We start from the raw sequence: 17,403 nt of genomic DNA, 5'->3' as shown, positions 1-17,403 counted from the left end.
TGTTGTTTCTTGAAGGCCACTACATGTACGAACAGTGTGTGTGTGTGTGTGTGTGTGTGTAATTTCCTTTAGGCAGGCACACACACACACACACGAGATGGGGGAATAATTAATATTGAAAATGAAACTCAAAACTGTTGTTTCTTCAGAGACATCGTATTCGTATGGGATTGGATCTCGATAGATAGAGACCTACCTCCTCATCTACATGTGGTACCCACTACCCCGCCGCCGCCGCCTCCTCCTCCTCCTCCTCCTCCTCCTCCTCCTGTTGTTGTCATTGTTCCGATTGCATGCATTGCATGCTCGCTCCGTCGTTGGTTGATATATATATATATATATATAAAGATAATCATGATTTCGTACCAAAGACAACAGATTAGCGTGTCACGTGGGCTGGTTGATGTCTGGGTAGAAATTTTGACGAATGTGTGGTGGCGCGTGGGGGCAGGGGACGGCGTTGCTCCGCGGCGTGGCGGTGGGGCTGGAATGGGGCATAGATGCGGCCACGTGGCTTAGCTCACCAATTTCGTAATTTATTAATTAATTAATTAATTATTGGAGGAAGGGGTGTGGTACGAGAATTGCGGAAACTACTGTGGATCTGACAAAGTGAGGGACATTGGATTTGACCTAAGTGGGCCTCCATTCTGCCCAGACCACACCCACGTGCACTCCTGCCAACCATGTCTGCCCTGGCCTGGCTACACTGGCTAAAAGCAAAGGCAAAGGAATGAATTATATACATACATACATATATATATATATGGTCTATAAAAAAAATTAGGCTTCTCGGACGCCACGCGGCGGAATCAGAACGATGATATGCCAAGTGAAACGTCGACGATCGTACGAAGATGGTAATTGTCGCGTCCACATCTGAATTCCCCCCCACCTCACCTGCGTATGGTCCACATCTGATTCCCGAAGTGTCTTGTCACGCTACTTGTTGTCGACAAGAGCGTCCCCCCCCCCCCCCCCCACCCCCCCCGCCCCCTCTGAATTTTCATTTTTCTTTTCCTAAAATACTCTTACTTTCATTGACATTCTTAAAGCTCTAAATAATATTTTCATTAATTCAAATTGTATTAAATTAGGAGGTACCAAATAGAATATCTTCTTCCCTATCTTCATATGTTATCAAAATATTAAGACATACCAACTCTATTTTAACATGAACACTACAAATATTAATAAGCACAAACAAAGACTGATAATATTAAGAGTCAATTACCATTGAATTTGTAACGCTGGGCGCTTTCGATAGTTATCCTCCAACCCCAACTTTATCTAAAATTTACTCGATGTGTAAAGATAAAAGCTCAATCTCTTAATACATATTTCAATGATAAAATTAGTTTTAATATTAAAAGTAGAGCAAAATAATCTTCATATACAATAAATTATGTACATTTATACGGACATATTGTGAGGCAAGAGACAAACCACGATAGTGCTATGTCATCAATTAGATCTTGACCCATTGGCTAATCTAGACTAGTGAAGACCTAGACTTAGATTGAGGTGAATCCACCTATCTATCTGGATCAAGTCTCTTACTAGGACTAGGGTCAATACCCAAAATCCGATCTAAATATTTTAAAACGTGTTGTCTCTTAAAAAAGCTTCAAAGAATGGCATTTTTGTAATTTAGTATATGATCAAAATACCCCCTCAAAGACAAATGAAGAGAAACATAATAATATACAAGTTGGGCTTGATCAGGCTTGTAGACTAGACTAAATGTCAATCAGGTTCCAAGATAGAATCAGAACTAAATTAAGTTTAAAAAAAATAAGAAAATAAATTAAACTAAATAACATTGAGTTAGTGCAGCACTACTTAGCACAGCTTTGCAACACTTGTGGACAATACTAGTCCACCCAACTATGGTGATTAAAGATCGGAGATAAGAACTCTGAGAGAGAGAGAGAGAGAGAGTGTGTGTGTGTCAAGTTATTTCCCATCATCTGATCTTGCCACTGGATAATGCCATTTTCTAAGGGGTAGAAATACCCACTTCACCTGACCTAGTTGATCCCCAGTTAAGGAAAAGTCATATGCACTCATCAGCAATTGGTTTAAGCAGAATATATAAGTCACTTCATGAAGACAAAATGCTCCAGTCCAGTGCCACACCATAATCACATCACACCCATAGTCTTCACTTGTCTTATCAATCTCTTTCCTCTAGTCCAAAACAACTACAGCTTCACCTTCATCAACAGACCCTGGCCCAACTAGGGTGCCCTGATCCATCTCATCTTTCAAACCCGGTCCCTCTTCCTCCGCATGAAGTCAAATTAAGCAAGTAAAATAGAGGCATATAAATGTAATTGAGATGCCAAACCAATTACACAAAAATGATAAAAGAGGACCAAACATATGCAGGCCTCTTCCTCTTAAAGTTTCAGATGATTCAAGCCCTAGGGCACAGATCTCCAAGTGTCTTTCAATTAGTGATATGCAGGCCATTCTGAATGAATAGGTACAGATTTTAAATGTTTATGGCCGGAACTGAATGCAGCTAGGCTTTTTTGACTAGACTTCATAGCATGGTTACCACGGTCCTGTCTTACAGAGATAGACAGTGGCATACAACTGGAAAAGAAAGAAACAGTTAAAAGAGTGTCTGTATCCTTCTCTAGGGGAGGTTGTGCTACTTCTGCCCCTACATTTCCCCCCTTCACCAAGCTCCCAGTCTCCCTATCTTCTCTGATAGCCCTAGCATGACATTTTCTTTTCTTCTCTAAAGCTTTAAATTTACAGCTTGAATTAGATAACAAAAGAATGAATTTGCAGGTAAATTTGGTGAAGCAACTTAGGTACTTCAAGATCTTTTGTATTGCTGGTTCTATACGATACGATAGACTAATCCAAAATCAAAATCAACCCAAGTCTCACCTGTCATCAGACTACCTCTGCTGGATACACTGCTTTTCCAGGGAATTCAATCCTGGTTGTTACCCATTGAACATCGGCATTTTATTTCATTCGTCTCTTAACATCCAAGAAGATAAAGGAGCTTCTGGGGCCAGTTCCATCATCAGGGGCAGCCACTGCGTAGTTGGAGATTGAAGAGGAATTTATGGGGGCACAGAACTTCAGAAGAACCGTGCAGCAAATCATCCTACAAAACTTATAAAATCGTACTTCTCGGAGGCAGTTGACTCAGCAAGCCTAAGGTAATGTTGGCAACCAAAAGATCAGTTAATCTGAACAAAATTAAATTCCAAACGTATTTGAATGCCCATCTGCAAGTACACCACATGTGTGTATATATATATATATATATTGATAAATATGCAAGGACAACACGTGCTATGAGTCATTGATACGAATGGACTAAAGTAGCAAAAGCTTGAACTTTTAGGGCACAAAATGAATATAAAGAGGTTGAAAGAAACCCGGACTTTGACCGAATAGGATACATAAACAGAGAACCTCATCTCTGTAATTGGCAACAAAAGAAAAATCAAACATGCAAAATTTTTAGATGCTCAAAGACAAACTGGAGCTACGGATTTGTTTATAAAAAGCAATACGACTCAGAGAGGATGCAAAAAACAGAATCTCTGCAATTTTTAGTCTGTAGTCAATAATGAATCTATTATTGGCATTGTCATGTTGCATGTTTCAGGTGGCCTTTGAACTGTGCAGGGCCATTTTCTATTTGATTTTCCATACACCACTTAGAGTCAATTCCCCGCAATGATGGAAACGGTGTTTGCTGGGTGAAACAGGTATCTTACTTCCTTTTTCATCCAAACAAATCCCGGCCAGAAACAGTTAAAAGTTAAGAGTACAGGTTGATCAGACTCCTACCCAGGAGTGAAAAAATATTTTCTTCCTAGAGATGTCATTAAGGCCGTAGCGGGGATACCAGTAGCAGGAAAACGTGCAACCTAAAAGCATTGCTACAAAGTGAATACCCGAAGAGAATGGTATTGAAACATTGAATGGGTCTAGGAAGTAGATAATGTTTTTCCAAATGGGATGTGGTACCATATTAGAAGGGTTTTTTCAGGGTTAAAATCGAACTGCAGAAATTTATTAAGGAAATTTTTTCCATGAATCCAAGTAATTCTTACACTGTCATTTTATAATCACTTTTATCCATTATACATGCACGTTTGTAAATAATTTGCTCAATAAGCACATGTCGAAGTACTATTAAGAATGATGCAATCAGATACACACCTCACAAACAGACATCATTTCTTAATTCACTCCATAGGACTGATCCACATTTTACTAACTCTTGTAGATGAATTTAGATGCTTCTATGTTAATGCAAGCATTAATGTATAGTTATTTGAAATGCATGCATGCATGCATGCTAGCAGAACAATGGTCAATGACTCATGCTGGAAATTACATAAATGAAAATGTTTACAACACCCATGAACTGTACGTTTCAAATGGCATGGAGAAAAACTTTTCTTATTAATAAACAAGCATATAACTAGAACTGCCTTAAGGAGCAAACCTTGTCCAAAGAATAAACAAGAAATAGAGGTTTCAGCTAGCTAGAAACAGGAATCAAAAGGTCATTCAGAAACAAATCAAAGGAAGACGCATAAAAGGGAGTCTCCTACCTAAACCAAAAGAAGACTAGGGATAATGAGACCCTTTATACAAAAATGGAAGTCTCTAAGATCTCAAACACTACTATTCCTTTCACAACAAATACACTACCACAAAGAAAATGGGGGAGTTGACCAAAATGATTTTTGGCAGGTAGGATAACAAGCCTGCCCCAAAAACACACAAAATCTATCAGACTCATGCTTCCTCAACTTATCAGTAGAAAGGAGGGTATCAAAGCCAACTATCCACACAAAGAAGGCACTCTGGGAGGAGTCCTAGATTCCCATTTGACTTTACACAGAAACTAGCATTCCTTTTGTCACATAGGACTCCATGAAAAGAACAAAAAATAGAAGTCTCCCCCTTGTGACAAGCGCCATACCATACAGAGTCATGAAAAAATCATTAAGCAAGTCATAAAAAGACATGAGTCTATTTCTTAATCCTGAAAATTGTGCACAGAGGCCAAACTATTCTAGAGGGAGTTAATCTTTTGGTAATAGAAATCAAGGGCAAAGAAGGAAAGAGTGCAAGTGGGAGGAGAAAAACTTAAGCTAACAGTGTACTAAAAAAGCTGTAAAAAGGAAGCAATGTAGGATGAAAATATAGTAACATAAATGAGAAAATCCATGCACAATCACAAAGCAAGAAACAGAGAATAAGTAATTATGCAGTAAGAAAAAAAGCTAATCAAATTGAATAATATTGGAAGTATGTTTATATGATTTTCTGAATAAATAATGGAGAAGGTGCTTGATTTTATATTACCCATAGAATATGAATTCATGTGTACAATTCTTATTACTATGACAATCACAACAGTAACAATGATTTAGATGATGGTGGCAGTAGTGATAATGCCAACAAGAAATCACAGAAAAACACTCTTCTACCTTTAAGTTCCAAGTTTTGAGGCAGGGCATTTTATAACATGCTTCTCAATTGTCCTTGCCTGCATTCCAGAAAAATGTTGAATATACAGCAAATCTAGATGAGCATTCCTGGACATCTGCATCAACAACAGCTCTATTGCACAATAAGCAATGCTCAAATAGAAAAGGTCCATCTCTCAAACAAGCCCTTTCCTTTTTCTTTTCTTTTTTTTTTTTCTTATAGCCTAACTACCATCAACAACATGTCGTATGGTCAATTTAAGTTCAGGTTTACATGAATATATTTTTAAGTATAATTACTCAATAAAAATTAAAACTGAAAAAAAACCTTAAATCAATTACTATTTCACATTACATTACATAAACGTATTTTGGAGTATAAGAACTCGATATGCATTAAGACTGGATAAAACCTAAAATAAACTCCTATTTTGCAGTACTTTACCACGGTTATTCATCCTCATTATCACTGATAACAATAACAGATCTTTGACAGTAAGAAGATTTTTCAGTTATTTTTTCCTCAGAAGCCAAAACACTTGAAGGACCTTCAGCAAAACTTGTCCTGGTCAAAACATTTTGTGCACGAGGCAAACCATGTGGAAGCCCATGTGATGTTGTTTCTTCTCTGTGATTGGCTTGAGAATTCAAATGAGCAATGGGAAACCTTCCCTTCAACTGAAACCCCAGATCAGGCATTTCTTTTTCGTCAGATAAAACTTGTGAATGCTTCTTTGTTCCTAATTTGGCACCAATTGAGCTGGCTCTAAATGCTGCGCTTTTTTCTCCCTCCTTCGGCATGTTCAAGGATGTTGCTTGGAGCAATGGTCCTTCCACTTTTGGACATACCTCAGACAAATAAGTCCTAGAGCTGCCATTTATCATTGTTGGATTGGGGGATTTCAATTCATCTTGCTTCACTCCAGTGTCTGATGGCAGTTTATCTCCAACAATATCATGTGCTTCCAGCCTATCTGTAGAGACATAAGGGCGCACTGATAATCCAAGTTTCTCTTTAGCCCATCTATAAACTGCGCTTGGTTTTCCTTCCAAAGCTTCAACAAGGGAATTCAGCTCAATGATTGAATATCGGAACAAGAAAAACCTGGCACTCCAAGCACAAGAGCACAGCTGCTTTGCATGTGCTAAACAAGAATATCTACCAGGTGAACATGGACAGCCTGTGGCAGAAAAATGTAAATCACAGAGACATATACTGCACTCCTTTTTACTGGTAGAGTCAAACTCCATATTCATCTCTTTTGATTGTGATGAATTGCAAAGATACTGCCTCCTTATGCCCTCCTGCTTAATACGTGCCTATGCAAGAAAAGGACACATTTTAAAATCTCAGTTAGTTAAATCTTACATATGGTTTCAGCATAAAGATTAGTAACCAGCATAAAAATCATAAAGCCAACAGAACTTTGAGTCACCTACATACCACCCCCAGTAAGCCTTAATCTCACCAGGAAATTTTGCTTCTCAAAAATTAAGAAAACAGAACGGGTTTAAATGAGGGCCCCTCTGCAGCCCCAACCAATCCAGAAAAACAACATATGAAGTCTGAATCCCAATAAGATGAAATTTTCATTCAATTTAGACCAGGTAGAACTTTGGAATTCAGAACCAGCACCAACAGTTTACTGTTTACCTAAAACAAACACAAATTCACAAACTCTAGGGGATTACCTTGAGTGCTTTTGCTAAGATTCCATCTTTTCCGCAGACTGCTTTCCATCCTAGATTATTTTCAGTGTTCCTTCTAATTAACAAGAGTTCCCACTGTGCCCTCACAGCTGCTGAGGCTGCCCCAAGCAATAACTTATCATGGGAGATTGATGTCTTCCTGTGCTGCTCGCTGTAGAGTTCCACAGCATTCTGACCGTGAGGTAACCAGTCAAAGGGAGCAAACATGGCCTTTTCAGTACAATTGAAGCCACAATCAAATCCTGAAAAATAAGTTCCTGGGAACACAAGGACATACTCCCCAGGATATTGCACACAGCGATAAACAGGTATGCCCTCAGATTTCAATATGGAGGGGGAGAGTTGATTGACCTGTATACGGCATTTTGTAAATCCATGAGATAGCTGATATTTATTAATACACAAAGGGAGATTTTTCTTCTACATATAAATATAAACATATTTCATAGTAACAAAAAGAAAATAAATTAAAAATAAAAAAACAAACCAAACCAAACAAAAACAAAAAGAATTACCACTTGAAACTGCACTAAAATTTTTGCACTTCAATTCTTCCTTGTAACTAAAATCAATCTGATAAGGCTCGCCCATGGGGGCCCAGGGGGTTGGGGGGAGGGGCCCAGGGTGGGGGGGAGGGGGCGCAACATATTACTCTAGTGAAAATTGCAGCGTGATAGATGACTACAAGCTCAAATGTTTGCTCTTTGGGAAAGTAAATTCAGTCATCCTCAACCACCTCACAACTATGGAAGACCCAAATGAGACTTCTTCCAAAATCACCTTCATTTGGTTGTTTTGAAAAAGACTAGAAGAAATCTCCATATTTATAAACCAAACTCAAATCAGCAACTCATAATCCCAAGTTACTCAGCCATCTGCTAGATTTGTTGTGTTTCTTCCAATTGGGTGTATGTGATTCCATATCCTCTGATACATATATGCATATACATACATATATATCATAAGAAGATTATGCAGCCAAAAGAACAACAATCCATACAATTCATTATTCAGGTATATTGATGTTGTTTATGGGATAAAATCAGTTTATGATAACAAAAGATATGAAGAATGTTTCCTGTGCTCAGCTTTATTTGGCAACTTAAAAGTTAAAGGACTCCGTAGTGCATGCGCAGCCTTACCTTTGCTTTACAAAGAGACTGTTTTCTTTTCCTTTTTTCTTTATTTGTTTTTGCTTTACAAGAGATTTATTTGTTTTTCTGTTTTTACTCAGCAAACAAACAAAGAGGCTGTTTTCACAACTCAAACCCATGACCTGCAGTAACTTGCCCTCATTTGCAGCTTAAAAGTTATTAAAAAGGAAGGGGAAAAAATGGTAGAGATGCAAACAAAACAGACATAATACCTTCTTAGATGTATTCTGTGCTTCTTAACTTTCACATTCAAGCACAAGCACCTAACAATACCTTCACCTATAAGCACACCCACAAAGGGAACAAAGAAAAAGGGGGGAGGGGGGAAATAGAGCTGCATAATCTGCATGATACAGTTAGAATTTTCAAATATAACAATATCTAGACTCCAAAGATTTAGGTCAAGGGAAGTTTAAAAAACTTCATCTTTATTACTCTATATATGGGTGTAACCCGTATCATTTGAGCTAGGTGGGAGGACATAGGCCATCATGGCCAAATCACCAAATCCTTGTGTCTCTTCTTTCTATTCTGTTTTGCATTTCATTGCTTTCTTTTACACAAATCATCAGAGTTTACTGCAAAAAAAAGTGCATTCAAATAGCTGTTTAAATCTGATACTGATACCAAAGGGGAAAAGGAAGTAAATTAAATTTCAAAAACGGTACTTTCCCATTATCTGTAAAAGAAAAGAAACATCCCATCATCTTAGATCAGGGTTTATGTTAACAGAAGCACAATTTGCAGCAACAATTGGCATTCCATGATTTTCAATTATAAATTTATTTCTCACCAAAAAGGACATTGGAATTTCAAAACAAGTATCAGAGTGAGTACAGCCTCTTCATAAAAATCTGGAAAATGCTTGGCAATACAATCAACCAAAAGCTTATCCTCTAAAGGTCACATACAGACACCATGACTGAATGAGGAATATTGTATAATGGGCTAAAACATTATTTGCTGTCTTTGAATCGAAAAGTGTGTCATGCAACTAAAAGCCCATTCAGATATGGGAGGGAGGGAGGGAGAGTAAAAGAAGAAGTGGGCATAAGCAAATAAAGTGATTGTATGCTAATAAATAGAACACCATCAGCTTGCCTTCTAATTTTCTCATACAGATGATGTAAGTAGCAAAAATTAATCTGACAAACAAAATTAAAGACATTGCAATTGTTTTTCAACCCACACAGTGGGATTAAAGTTTGAGATTATGTTCTTGTTGCAATTATTTTTCACCAATTATATCAGTGAACAGAACCCGAAAACACTACACATTTGCATCCCATCTAAATTTTCAAGCAACAGAATCATTTTCTAACATGAGCAACAGCGGCATAAACATTATTGCTTACCATTTTATGGAGCAAGTTAGGATTTTTCACCAACAAATCAGGAAAGTACTTCTTCATGGCAGCCTCGAACTTAAAGTAATATCTTCCTGGTATGCCATACCAGACTTTAGGAGCACCCAAATGCATATAAAACAGTGAATACAGGTGGTGTTCTTCAACTTCCTGTTTCTCAACAGTGAATATTAAATAACCAAATCAGTCTGTTTCCAAAATCCAAACAACCGGAAGACGACAATTGTCCTTCATAACCAGACACAGCAAAGGTAGAACACTGTTGAATTGGACACAAAAGAGCAGCAAAATCAAACAAAAACACATCCCAACAATGAAAAGCTTCAGAATCTCACCCAACAATGTGATGAAAAGCACATCCCAACAAAGACTTGAGGGGTCAAAATGCTAGAGGTTTCACAGCTCTCAAAAACAAGAAGAGAACCAGTGAATGTAGGAAGATTATTCAAGTTCCAACCAGATCCCACATAATCGGGATATGTGGATGCATCAGCGGAATTTGACATTGTTGGAAACCCACTTCCAAAAACTCTACCATTCAGATCAGCACCATAAAGCACCTAACATATCACAATACGATGATAAAGTAAGCTTCCAAATAAACACAGTTAATAAAACTATCAACACTGCTATCCCTGATTTCACCACCAGACCTCTATCTGTTCAGTTGGACTCTCAATGATCCTTCTGTATTCACCCTCAATCCTTTCCACTGAGGGCTCCAACGGGAACTCGGGCATGCAAGAATTTACATCAACGTCTGTAACCTTCCCCTCCATGGAAAAATACTGCCCTTTGAAATTATCTGCATGTTTCTTGAAAGATTCCAATGTATACTCTGGACCAGGTTCAAATAATTCACTTTGCAAACTCATTCCCAAAGTCCTCCTCCTTTTCCCCTTCATCTTTTCATGAATTCCCTTATGTTTTCTCCTTAAGCACAAATCTTGAAGCTGGTTAATCCGTTGAACAAGGGTAGTGAACTTAGAACTTTCCCATTTTTCCTTGAGAAGGCATGGTGGTTTCCAGGAAAGGGGAGGAATAATTCTGCAAATTCCATAGGACTCTGCTTGTGGGCGTAAGCTTGCAATGTACTTAAGCGTGCCCTTAAATTCCTACAAGAAAGATTCAAAACTCATACAGATTGACAAGATATATCATCATTATATGAGGGCAACCAGCAATATGGTGTTCCCCTATATTTAAGTCATGTCACAATTTTCTGTAACACTTTCTTTCCTATATATCCTCTTTCAAGGACATTTATTTTAAGTACACATACATAAATTAATGTTATAACTCCACTGTTACCCAAATTGCATAACTTTATTTCAGCTTTTCCTTTTAAATATTACAGACAAATAGAAATGGAAAAATGAATAAACAAGAAGAAAAGAATAAATCAGAAAACAACAGGCAGTAGGCACATCCATCATGCGTGTTATTCCTTATATTTACTATCTGGCTTGCAAAGCTCCAAATTGGAGGGAAAAAATGAGAACATAAGTCAGAATCAGAAAAACAAAATATACATAAATGTGCAAACACATACCTCTTCTGATGGCTTGAAAACAGGAGCCTCTTCAAGGCCAATTTCATATGGCTCTTCCGGATGCCATCTTGCTGTAACTGGTTCCAAGACTTCATTACAGAACATCTAATGCATTGGAGTCAATTCAACAAGTATAAATTGCAAAGTTTTAGACATCAGCAGTTCTACAAAAGAAAACAATCAGCTTAGTATATAATACAGACCTTCTGGCAGTTACTACAACCTGGACATCCATAGATAATCCCTTTGGGAAGGCAAGTATTCGATGGGGGATTCTGCAAAAGAAATTGAATATCAGCTAGTCCTTTGACTATGAATCCAACATGACATATAATGACTAGAACAAAATACTGCCAAAACTTTTTGGGAAAATTAAATCCTGAAGCATGATAATAGACAGCTAGTTTGTGGTCTATTCTATATGCTTCACCACAATACTTGAGCATGACAAAATTGGATTTAGAGTTCAAATATATTAGGCTAATTCTTTGAACATATTCTTGGAGTAGATTCTCGGAAATATATTGTATTACTCAATGATAGAAAAAAACAGAATGGCTCCAAAATGATGTTAAGAGATTTTGGGAATCTGCCAATCCAAGTGAACTTAAAATTTTCCAATTAGAAAGAAATATGTCAAGGTCCCTTATTTTCAAAATGGCTCCATTATGGATGAAAATATTCCACATTAAAATTATTATTAATTAGAATGGGGTATTTTGAATTAAATGTTTACAGAGACCACAGCTCTCTAGTAAACATTGCCAGCCACCAAACACTTTTGAGGGCAGAAATATATTTGCCTACAGCCCATAGATTCCAGAAGAAAAAATGCCAAAAGTTTCTGTTCTAAGGCATCATGGCTACATAAGAGACCACAAAGTTTATTCAGTAGAGTCTCAAGAGAATGGGAAACAGAAGGGCTCAGTGGCAAAGGTATTTACATTGAATTGCTCAAATAGCATTCAATTTGGTTATGTAACAAGAAACATGACATCTGAAAGAATAATGCACCTAAAAGTCCACCCCCCCCCCCCCCCCAAAAAAAAAAAAAAAAAAACCACCACCACCGCGAGTCAAGTTTCCTAGAGCCTTATTCTAATTCCCAATGATCTAGTCCTCTTTATATTAGGACAATAAACAGAAAGCTTATCTTACAAGCTGAATAAAGACATCAATTTATAGTTCCCATTTTTCACAGGATGTGAGTTAATCCCACAGCAGATGTATACTGAGTGGCCTCAACTATATAAGAGGGTAGGGGGCAGCACCTACAAGTAATTGTTTTTGGTTTGCTCTCAGGTTGGATGGCAAGCACCCAGCCCAAAACAAGTGCTATTAAAACCACTAAGGGAGGTACTACCAGGCAGTCAAGGCACTGCATGTTAATCCTCACAAAGGCATTAGGGATTCGGGGGGGCCGATACCACACTAGATGTGTACCAAGCAATCTAAGATATATAACACTGCCTAGTGCCTAACATAAAACAATTTTTCAGTTTGATGGCAACCACATCTTATGACCCATTATTCATGCTCAACACATGAATGAAAAGAGTAGAGAGAAAAAAGAAGACCACATCAAGCTTGGCAGGATTGGATTCCTCAGGATTTTCAGTGTAATGATCATAAAGTATCCACGGTCTGTGCCTGGTAAATCTCTTAGGCTTTGCAACGCCATTTACGCTACAAGTGTCATCCATCTGCACTGGTTCTAGTTCAACATCACTCCCCATGGAACTACAACCTCCTTCACTATTTTGTAACTTCAGTGTAAAGGATGAAAGTGACACAAAACCAGGTGGAACTGAGAGCTTCTCTCTGCCAGTCTGAGTACAGGTCCTTGGTGTTGAGGTCCCCATTAGGACTAAACAAATAGAAATGAGAAAAGAACAATAAGAGAAATGATACAGAGGCTCAATTTTCAGAAACTACAAAAAAAGAATAACCTGATTGTGAAATTAGGAAGCCAAAGTACCTCTCTCACAGCAGTATTATAGAATAAATACCCAGCATTAGCATCCTTTGAACCTTCTTGTCATGGCTTATAAAAACCCTAAAAGTTGGAAAGCATATCCACAACATGAGGAAGGAAAACAAAAGGATCTCAATTACAAAAAAAAAAGAAAAGAATATGATATACGCATGCATAGTTAAAAACAAAATGAGACAAGCCTGATTGTGCATTTAGGTTTTGCAAGCACAATGCGTGCCGATTGCTTCTGGTTTGTTCTATCAAATGCAATTAAACAAGATTTTTGTCACATCTAGTCTTGGAAACTTTTCTAATGCTGGCAAGTGAAAACCAAAAGGTGAAATTTTCAATATCCTTCTCATCTCTTTTGTTCAACAGCTACCTCAATAAAGATGCAACAAATGCTGACTCAGCAATTCTCCTTTGCTTTTCATCTTCCTTACAAATGTTTAACAACAACAATAACATACCCAACATTTATCCCACTATGTGGGGTCGGCTACATGAATTCTAGACTTCTATGTGGATTACGCCCCAACAGATAGTTTGTCTAGAATTCATATTTGGATCCGACTAGGTTTTACACTGGTTGTCGACTATCTAACGCAACCCTCCTCCTTTCTTACAAATGTTCAAACAAGAGAAAAATCCCACCAACAAAATAAATTCATCGGTCATGAAAAACATAATGCAAGGAACAGTCGTGGGAGAAAACTAAAAACTCTTTTAAGTTGCCACATCTTGAAAACAAACAAACTTTCTGCACCCGATCTATAAAATTACACATAAAAGGTCTTAAACCTTCTTTTAACTTTGTTGTTGAGGGTGAGGGTAAGGAACCACGGATGGTCCAGCACACCACCATTGAATTGCCATCACCCTGTAAGATCTTAAACTTTACTTTCTCTTTGTCCCATAGAATTGGTTAACCGACAGAGACAATTTCTAGGTAGAGACCTAAACCTAAGGTATCCCACATCAATCTATGTCATAGCTTTTTCTTGTAGCATATATAAGGGCAGAGAAGAAGTAGTAAAGTGAGTATCCAGTCTGGCAATCACCATATGGTAGGTTTAAATACAAGAATCATTGCTTGTACCTTGTAGTGAGAACAGCTCATTGCAAAACAACATAGCATTGTTGTAGTACTGTACCAAATTTGTCATTGGTACAGTATTGTGTTAGTGCCAAAGGGTAACAGGGTAGAGTACCATTTCTAATATATCAGTAAAATAAATTAATAATACATATTATAAAATATATATATACAACTATAATAAAATTTCATATACAGAATGACATTATAGAAGTATTTAAAACCATCACTACTGTCAAGAACATGTCACAAACAAATAACAATATAATAAAAACAGTTAATGCCTCCAAATTAACATACAGATTATACAAAAAGACAAATTATATTATTGATAATAACAGAAAAACAAATTATATGGCCTGACTCTTGTGAATAATCTAACTCAAAGTATGGTAAAGATAGGTTTTGTATATCTAATCAAAAACTCAGTGAGTTTGGATTTCTGACATATCTTACCCTCTCTTTTGTAACCCATTATTCATGTAGTGAATTTTGTTCCTCCTTCACCTGCACGTAATTTTTACCAAACCACGTAAAATCTGTCTCTTTTAATTCCTATCTGCAAATATAATTTTCCATCATCATATAAATACATAGTAGCAACTAGCAATAGTAATTCAATTGTTTTTGTTTTTCTGCAAAATTTCCTTGACCCCGAAATTACAGAATTAAGTGCCTACAATTTATGTAATCCAAAGCAGAATCACCAATGCCCAAGACTCCATACTTTGCAAGGACAGGGGATGGTCATCTTTATATACCCAATCATAATATTGCCATCCTTGTTATAATCGTATATGTAAACACATATTATATATGTTATATAACATGACTGAGATATCTGCATCCTTGAGACACCTGGCAGCCATGTAACAACAGGAGCGCCGTCTTTGTGAGAGACAAGATTTAAGTGGCACCAGCACACAGGTATGGAATTCCAGCTGATATTTTAACCATAACTAAATAGATAAGATTAGTACTAGTTTTTACCGTGTAAGGTTGTCACGATCCGTATGTAGACAGATGTCCAAGATCTTGATTGCAGCAGACTATTTTTAGAAGGAGTTGTTAATTGTCTGTTATAGAGCTGACAACCGTAATACTCTCAGTTACAAATTGTAACTGACAGAACGTCCTGTAAGAGTGGCTATTTAAGCTACTCGAGAGGTTTATTGGGACAGTTCAGTAATAACAGAATTCAAGTTCTCTCTTTTCTCTTCAATTCTCTCCCTACTTTCTCTCTGTTTCTCCTTCATTTATCTCTCTTTCTCCCTCTCTTTCAATTGTATCTTCGAAGAAACCCTAGTCAGGCCCAGGTTCCTGACAAAGGTATGATCCGGGCAATATGAAACGAGAGCATGACATCTTGTCAGTACATGCATGCAGAAGCACAAAAATGGTAACAAAGTATAAGAAGACCTCCATACTAAAAAAAAAAAAATCATACTGAAAATCTAAATCCCAACCCGTAATTAGTAAAAGTTAAATGAAGTCACACTCCGGTAGTACTTCTCTAATGACAGACCAGAACCGGGGGAATTGCCCCAGATCTCTGTCACGTTTAAACTGGTCCCTCGATTCATTCCACAATTATTAAGTTGCGAACGACGCGGCACAGTAAAACAACTCACAACCCATATAGGAAAAGTCACTCTTTCCCCTACATTCCCGATTTGAACCGAATCATTTGATACCATCACTTCCAAGCGTCGAGACAAATAAACAGGCATGAACATTCGTTCCTCCCCATCAAATGAACGTGAATAAAATTGAAAGTCTAGCATAAAGACATTGAAAGTGTAGCATAAAGACATTGAAAGTGTAGCATAAAGACAGATCGTACAATAGCCACAGGAACTCGAAGAAAAATATCAAGAAAATGCGAGAGAAGAGAACATACCCAGAGAGAAGACCAAAAAAAGGAGAGGGAGCACTCCGCTGTCGGAAACTTCCTTCGCAAAACCCTAACTCTTGGACTTCTCCGAATGTTCGACCAGAAGCTGCCGGAATTCCGCCGCCCAGAAACAGTAAAATCAAGTTGAAACGAAATGAGGGCTATCTCTATCTGATTACTCTATCCCAGTGCCAGGCAAAACCCATGATCGCTGCTGTAGTTCGTACGGTGAACTCCATCTTCGCCGGTAAATGTAACCCGCTGTTTATCGGTGGCCCGAATTGGATCACCCGGCTCGGCTTGCCCTAATTTATAGGAAAATGTTACACGCGAAAATGTTTTTTTGGATGCTCGATTGTGTTACCTTTGAGAACCTTCACATATTGGTGCTTTATATTTAGCATTACATTAATACGAATGCACGACATGTTAACGTATGAATATAATTAAAAATATCACAAGTTTGTATTATAAGGTTATGAATTGAGAGATTGAGTTATTATAAGGTTATGAATTTGAGTTTGTATTTATGTGTGTCGTTTTTGATATTTTAAATTAAGACGAGAAATAAATCGTAGATTTTAAAATAGAATAAGTACGCGAGAATAAAAATTTGATTAAATTTTTTTAAACGTTAAATTTTTAATTTAAATAATCGAACTAATTAAATTGACTGAAGTTTAAAATAATATTATTTTTATATTTATAAAATGATGTTATTTTTTTAATTTTGTGTATTTTTATCAATTATTTTAATTTTTTTTATTTGAATAAGTTTTTTTATTATTAATTAGTTTAATTTTGTAAATTAATTAATTAATTCAATTCAATTTAATCTATTAATAATTTTCGATTCAACCATTTACACACCAAACAAACTAAATTCACTTGACAAAAAATAAAATAAATAAATAAACTAATTTCATGCGTGCGACCGGAGGTGGGTGATTTTTCACCCTCACACGTGGCAGCCATCCAAATACTTTGGGCGTGGGCGGCTGCCACGTGTCCCCATTAGTAATTAATCTTTTTCTTCACTATATATATCCATATATATATATATATATATATGTATTCTTACCTATGCAATTAATCACGGCTCTCCTTTAAGTTATTTAATATATTTTTATCTTTAATATTTAAATAATTTTATTAACTAATTTAATAATTTA

At 36.9% G+C, this 17,403-nt stretch overlaps 1 protein-coding gene across 3 annotated transcripts; it reads right to left on the bottom strand.

Moving 5' to 3' along the window:
* Positions 1-3,041: 3,041 nt before the first annotated feature.
* Positions 3,042-16,608, bottom strand: LOC127814290 (putative lysine-specific demethylase JMJ16). 3 transcript variants are annotated; one of them, XR_008026327.1, is made up of 11 exons: positions 16,238-16,607; positions 13,245-13,322; positions 12,844-13,133; positions 11,470-11,541; positions 11,267-11,371; positions 10,368-10,829; positions 10,050-10,274; positions 9,703-9,864; positions 7,176-7,544; positions 5,484-6,803; positions 3,042-3,180 (listed from the first exon to the last, which is right to left on the bottom strand). XR_008026327.1 is itself a non-coding variant. In XM_052355715.1 (10 exons), the coding sequence occupies exons 3-10, from the start codon at positions 13,126-13,128 to the stop codon at positions 5,934-5,936; spliced, it is 2,547 nt and encodes an 848-aa protein (XP_052211675.1). In that variant the 5' UTR covers positions 13,129-13,133; positions 13,245-13,322; positions 16,238-16,608; the 3' UTR covers positions 4,183-5,933. The 3 variants fall into 3 exon arrangements, 2 of the variants coding, with proteins under 2 accessions (XP_052211675.1, XP_052211674.1); XM_052355715.1 differs by lacking the exon at positions 3,042-3,180 and having other exon boundaries at positions 4,183-6,803; positions 12,847-13,133; positions 16,238-16,608; XM_052355714.1 differs by lacking the exon at positions 3,042-3,180 and having other exon boundaries at positions 4,183-6,803.
* Positions 16,609-17,403: the final 795 nt, after the last annotated feature.

Source organism: Diospyros lotus, chromosome 12 (genome assembly GCF_014633365.1).
Source record: "Diospyros lotus cultivar Yz01 chromosome 12, ASM1463336v1, whole genome shotgun sequence".
NCBI lineage: Eukaryota > Viridiplantae > Streptophyta > Magnoliopsida > Ericales > Ebenaceae > Diospyros > Diospyros lotus.
This window is presented reverse-complemented; position numbering and strand designations above follow the sequence as displayed.